Below are 6,323 nucleotides of genomic sequence, written 5' to 3'. Positions count from 1 at the left end.
GGACTCTTTAGGCTAAAGTGTGTCGTGTTCCCGTGCCGTGGCAGTGCACTCCATCCGGACTGTGATAGTAACTTAATGTTGTCTCCTCTCAAATAGAGATATCGTCGAAAATTGACAGTGACAAGAGGGCTCAGAGGCTACAACGCACTCAACACCCGTGTTAAATTCATCATGGAGCCCCGGGTAGTGGCCATTAGAGCAGGATGACCCGCATGACTGACATTTAAGGTAAACTGTTTAATTTCGCAGACTTATTACATTATCACTGCCAATGCGCATCGTGTCGCCCGAGAAGAACACATGTCAGATGGGCAGAGAAATATAGAGAAACCAGCTTTAACTTGATTAACATGTTCTTGATATGTGCACAGTTTACTATCTATTTAAAGAACATTATCCAAGAAAGGGCATGAGAACCAACTTTTAAAACTTTAACAGTTTTGATAATGTTCCATAGGTTAAAGCTAATTTGCACATGCTACTGTATTCCATCTGATAGGGAAACAAATCGGAGTTGTACACCCACTGCTGCCTCTATCCACAGATGGCTGCATGGGGCCTATTGCCCTCCACGAGGAATTATTTCTAAAATCCCGCAGAGTTCGCCTATATGTTTCACCTTGTATGTAATTTCTGCCAGCATTAAACTTCATTAAAACATGCAGGGAGATTTGGGCACAGAGATATCCGTTCCAGTTGTAACAGCTTGCATCGTGATTAAACGCGGAAGAGAAATGGCCCCATGATTGATTTTGACGCTAATTATAACCGACTAGCAAAAATACATTTCTGCAAATACAGCCCCTAGGTCTGAAGTGGCGCACTGGACAGAGAAATGGTGAGGGAATATTACCTTCTCCAGCTCCAGAAGATGAAATCGTAAAACTTGAATGGCTTGAATCATCTGAAAAATTTAAATAACAATAAAAAATGAGTTGCTCACATCTCTTGATATTAAACAGGCACGTTTTTCTCAATACAAGTAACTGCAGACGAGAAAAAATATTCATATGAATGGATTTTATGTGGAACAGATATTAAACTTGGACGTTATTGCAATATGGAGAGCAGACATACAGTACAGGCTGGCGCTGCAATAAGCCTCAGTCAGATCTATTAGCACAGATACTCGTGAGGAAAACGTTACTCTCACATCACAGTCACACTATCAAACTGTACAAAGTGAGGAGCATGAAGAGAATAAGTTCCCAGGCACAGTTCAAAGGTTTGTGTCAGCTGTCTAACAGCGGCCCTTCATCTGCAGATACACCGGGGGCCATCATGGAATCAAACAGCCCAAACAGAGGAGCATCATCCTGACGGTTCAGAACCACAGGGCTCTCTGACACCTACAGCCCGGTATAAACAGGCAAACAACAGCTGGTGTACTCCAAGACACTCCAAGAAAATAAGCACATTTTAGTGGGCATGAAATATCTTACCAGATTATCCAATTCTGGATTCGATGAAAATAAAGGCTTTTCTGCCCGAATCTAGAAGAAAAACACATTTTTACAAAAATATATTAGTATAATATATTTATATAATACATATTATATTAATACATATATTTATAACGTAGATTAAATATGACATGCAAGTATTGGCATGGTGTCGTGTTAATGTATAATTTACGCACAGCAAACACAGCGTAAGAAATTAAAACATTAAAAAAAACTTTTTACGAGGCAATGTTATTTTATTTTCTCTCAATGCAGGATCAACTTTAGGTCCATAAGAAAGAGCTCTACGCGTAATGCATGCAGGTGAGAGCTGAACCAGCCCGAGCATGCAGATTTAAAAAAGTCAAAGTTTCCTGACCTGTTTTGCAAACACTGCTATGTCTTCATTGAAAGATTCCGATGAACAGACGTCTCCGCCCGCCACCCCGGGCTCTCTGGGGGTGCACGTCGCTAATTCACATTTCTCAAAAATCAGTGCAAGCAAGGGGAACAGGGGGTGCCTGGGAACACACACAATAGCAAATGTCACCAGAGAGAACAGCGCCGGGGTCAAGACTACTCCGGGCTAGGTTTAGCCAGCCATGCTACTCTCCAACAACTCGCCCATGGGGACTGCTGCTGCCCGGGCTATTATATTATGCAGAGCTCGGAGAAAGGCTGCAAACAGCGGGCAGACTTCTGTGATTAAATCTAGGCGCGCCTAATAGCATAAAAGCTTTAGAGCCAGTCAAACAATTTCTTGCACACCGTTTGGATCCATGTGTGTGTGTATGTGTGTTTGGTGAGAGCCTCTGAAACTATACGTGTACGCACAGTTGTGTTTTAGTATGTATTGTTTAAGTCAGCAGAGTAAATATGTCTAGACTGGTGATGTGTTGAAAGTTATGTCAGTATGGGACAATATGAAGAAACTGTTACTGGCATGTTTAGCCACCGTGAAGACATCATGCTTAGCATTTTTAATTAACTCCTGTAAATTAATAAATGACATGCTTATGTGGGATTTCCTTTAAACATGATATATTTTTAATTTGCTGAAGCCTGGAACATTACACACAATTAATTAAAATGGGTGAAAGAGAGGAGTTAATTATTTTGTTGCCACGTGATAAACGATGAAACTTAATAAGAAATTAAGCAAGCTACATTTTTTTTGAAAATATTAGAAGTTCTAATTAAAGTGGTTTTGTGTCATAATTATTCCTAAGAGTCAAAATACAATTTTCAGGGAATTAAATGGCAGCAAATTCGTATTATTTCTTTATTTACTCATTTAGTATTTGTTCATGCGCAATTAAAGCGACTGACTTTAAAAGCCTAACATTACAAACTGTTTGGAGAACATGAAGGCTGCAGTTAGTTTTTTCTGCAGCAGTTTGGGCTCCACTGTTTTGCTGAAACGCTTCCCGGGCATGGAGCCGGTGTTTTTCTCGCTACGGGACTGACTTTGCACCACTAGCCCACCCCGACTGCCCCCTCCAGGCCTGCCCGCCACAGAGCGAGTTTCCCCGCGGACACCTACCCGTATATAGCGTCTTTATCTCTCTTGAGAACGTCGTTAACAGAGGTGCCCATACTGGGAGGCATGGTGTTGGTGTGGGCGGTGTGCGGATACTGGTGGGAGTGCAGCTGGGGCCCGTGGTTCAGATGCACCGCCTGCATGGAGCGGGCTCCGTGCGGGTCTCCGTACATGGTGGTCGGGATGCCCACCCCGTCCATCCCGTAGTGGGGCAAGTCTTCGTACTGCACACAACAAACACAGTCCACAGTGAAAACATGCACAATAATGTGTTAAACTCTGGATATAACTTTGCTATAAAACCACAAGTTAGGAATATATTTTTGAAAAAGCAAAAGCGAGAGTTTAAGTCATGGGTTTCTTCTGTTAAAAAAGTAATCTGCCAACACGGCGAAATAGTTTCATTAATTCCCAATCAAATGGACTTGTTTTAACATTTTTCTTAATTCAAAGCGGTTTACTGACACAACTGAACTGAGCTGCCCTTTTTCTGCTTTCTTTCAGAATACTGACACTGAAAAACATGAGAAATGCATTTATCTCGGTCGTTAAAATGTTATACTTGTTTACGAAAACATACGTTTTAAGACTGATGTGCATGTGTTTTTCAGCAGGACATTCACAGTTGAAAGACTACAGCATGTATTCTAACATTAAAACTATTTTTCTTTTAAACTTGTTCAGTGACCCTTGTAGCTCAAATACATAATAATTATCCAATACGTTCAAAAACACTGGGAGAACAAAAAAGTAAAACTACAGCTACATACCTCAGTTATTATCTATTATTATTATGATCATTATAAGTGCTATTTTAACCCCACCAGTCTGGTTTACTGTGTCCTGTCCGTGTTCAACAACACATGTCTTAAACTTGTTAATTGCAGTGTTTTCTAATTTTAAAGGCCCATAATTGTGCAACATGTTTTCACCCATAAGCACGCTGTGAGAATGCAACAAACGCAAGTAAACGCTTAGTGTTTTCTAGACGATGTTAAACTGGATTTTCTAACTTTTTTGTATTCAAGTTTTAAGTTGAATTATACAATCTCGCGTCCACATTGTGGTTTAATAGTTTTTAAACACTTAGACGATGCGTTAAAAAGCACACATGTTGATTTAGGTTTGCAAAAGACTAAATAAGAGCTATTTAAAAAAAAAGTTTTGCTACTTTTACAGATGAAAAAAGAGGCTTGAATTATTGATAGTGCTCTCTAAGTCACAAACAAGTGCCGAGTAAAAAGCATTATCACTTAAAAGCTGAGCAGAGGTGCAAACCCCAGTGTGCTGCAGCTCCAGTGTCAAACTAAGAAGCTCAATGTCCAGTGTCTCTAACATCTCTGCTTTTACACTGTTTACTATCCTGTGAAGATCCCAGTGTATGAATCAAAGCGATTGTCATCAGCTCATTACTAAAAACTGCCTCTCGTGATATTTTAACATGACATTATGCTAATATTGCATGTTTTTTGGCAGTGTAAAGTTGAATGACGAAGCTCAACTGATTGTGAAATAAGGAGTTTTGTTTTGTTAAAAAATGCTCCACTCAATATGAAATAATGATGGAACAGTCTAGGGAGAAATGTGGAGATTTGTTTTGCCTCCATGCCCTCCCCCATTTCGCTTCCAGTAACTGGCCTGTCATAACTAATCTAAAAAACATAGCCGATGTGAGATATGATCACGCTTCCAATGTCCCTCAGCGGGCCGGTTTGTGGAGCGAACGAGTGCGGCCGTGCGTAATACCGTGCCAAAAGACGGCAAAAATGGAAATTGTGTCACCATGTGTCAGACGGACGACAGAAACTTTCGCTACGAGTGTATGTCCGTGTGTCATTAAGCCACGTTTTACAGCGCAGGATCGCATTCAGGCACAGCAGACTTAGAGAAACTTTTTTTTTTTAGGGGGATTGCCCTACGTACCCGTTGCGCCATAACCCTCCTGACTCCCTGGTCGTCCTTTCAGTTTAGATAAATCCCCTCTGAGGCCAGGGTGGAGACGAAATGAAGAAAGAAAATCCAAATAAATGGGAAGATGTTTCAGCAACAAAATCCCGTATGCCTCTTCTTCCACGGAACGGTGAGCCAGCCCCCGCTTTCTGCGCAAGTTTAGCCCAGGCGCGGCGAATAGGTCCTCGGCTATCCTCGGGGCAGCGGCAGCCAGGCTCCTTTTCCGAAACCAGGAGGAAAATAAAATAGCCCCTCAAACAAAAGTGGCGACTCTCATGGCTTTTTGTCACTCCGCCTGTCAGTCAAAACGCGAGGGCTTGTCAAAAGTACCGGATGAATGATGGTCCGACTCGCGTCTCCACGGGATCGGCACCAGCTAAATGTTAATGGTCACAATCACAGTTAAAAAATGAAGCTGCTCTCCTCTGGTTTTCTGTGATCACTCTCGGCTCCCGGCTTGATTTTCTTATGCAAACGCAACTAGAGGAGATCAAGAGGAGGTGGGGTGATAATTCTGGCTTAGGCTTTTCTTAAAGGAGCCACGATCGATGCTGTGCGTGTGTGCGTATATACGTGTGCATGTGTGTGAGTGCATGTGTATGCGTGAGCCGCCTGCCCGTTTGTGTACAATGGATGTGTGTGTTGAGCTGAGGAGGAGCGGAGGATCTGGACCAGACTGCTGAAACCCGGAAGTAGTGGTGGCCATAACAGGTCGCGTCTTACACAACGCACCGGGCTGCAGCAAGTCGTGCGGAGAGGAGGGGGGGTGGGAGGACCCAGCGAGACCGTGAGCTGCAAAAACACGGGGATAAACCGCGAATACACACCTTTGACTCCGGCTTCATGTCTCTTTCTCAGAGACTGACTCTAATTCTCACTCTGGAGATGTTTTAATATACCGGAAAAAACTCTTGTTTATCTGGATTTACGCGCAGCATTCACTTCTCTTCTTGTAAACAGTTTATTAACGACCTGCTTTCAACTCTGATGTGAGATATTGTCAGGTATGTTTTCAACAGCTAATATGGTTGGATTTGAAAAATAAGACTGGATTTAACTTTGTGTGTATTCCTATTTATAAACATAAGGTGAAAGTAGTTCATTAAAACAGATTTAAAGTCATGTTCAGCTTCTGTCAACAGCATGTCTGCATGATATCCACAGTGGAGGCTGGAGCCAAACACACAGTTTGGACTCAGTTTGTACTTCAATACAGCCTTTTTACTCCCTAACGTACAGCATGTTAAATATTGGAAATGCACATAATAAACTGCTTGGTAAAGTGCCACATTTCAGAGAGAAAAGACAACATATACAACTTTATTCAAGTAATTAGGAATCACTGTTTATATTGCTTAAACAAAGGGATGTTATCGGTGTAAAAGCAGTAA

The 6,323-nt window shown here is 41.8% G+C and overlaps 1 protein-coding gene across 1 annotated transcript in view; it reads right to left on the bottom strand.

Annotated features, from left to right (window-relative positions):
- Positions 1 to 5,613, bottom strand: part of LOC117542329 (homeobox protein Meis1) — a gene marked incomplete in the record, with an annotated part of 68,844 nt that extends 63,231 nt beyond the window's left edge. The window contains 4 exon segments of the mRNA XM_034209939.1: positions 1,443 to 1,493; positions 1,822 to 1,963; positions 2,986 to 3,206; positions 4,906 to 5,613. Coding sequence (XP_034065830.1) covers positions 1,443 to 1,493; positions 1,822 to 1,963; positions 2,986 to 3,206; positions 4,906 to 4,917 — 426 coding nt within the window.
- Between the last annotated feature and the right edge of the window lie 710 nt (positions 5,614 to 6,323).

The sequence above is a fragment of the Gymnodraco acuticeps genome, unplaced genomic scaffold, assembly GCF_902827175.1.
Source record: "Gymnodraco acuticeps unplaced genomic scaffold, fGymAcu1.1, whole genome shotgun sequence".
Taxonomy (NCBI): Eukaryota; Metazoa; Chordata; class Actinopteri; order Perciformes; family Bathydraconidae; genus Gymnodraco; species Gymnodraco acuticeps.
This window is presented reverse-complemented; position numbering and strand designations above follow the sequence as displayed.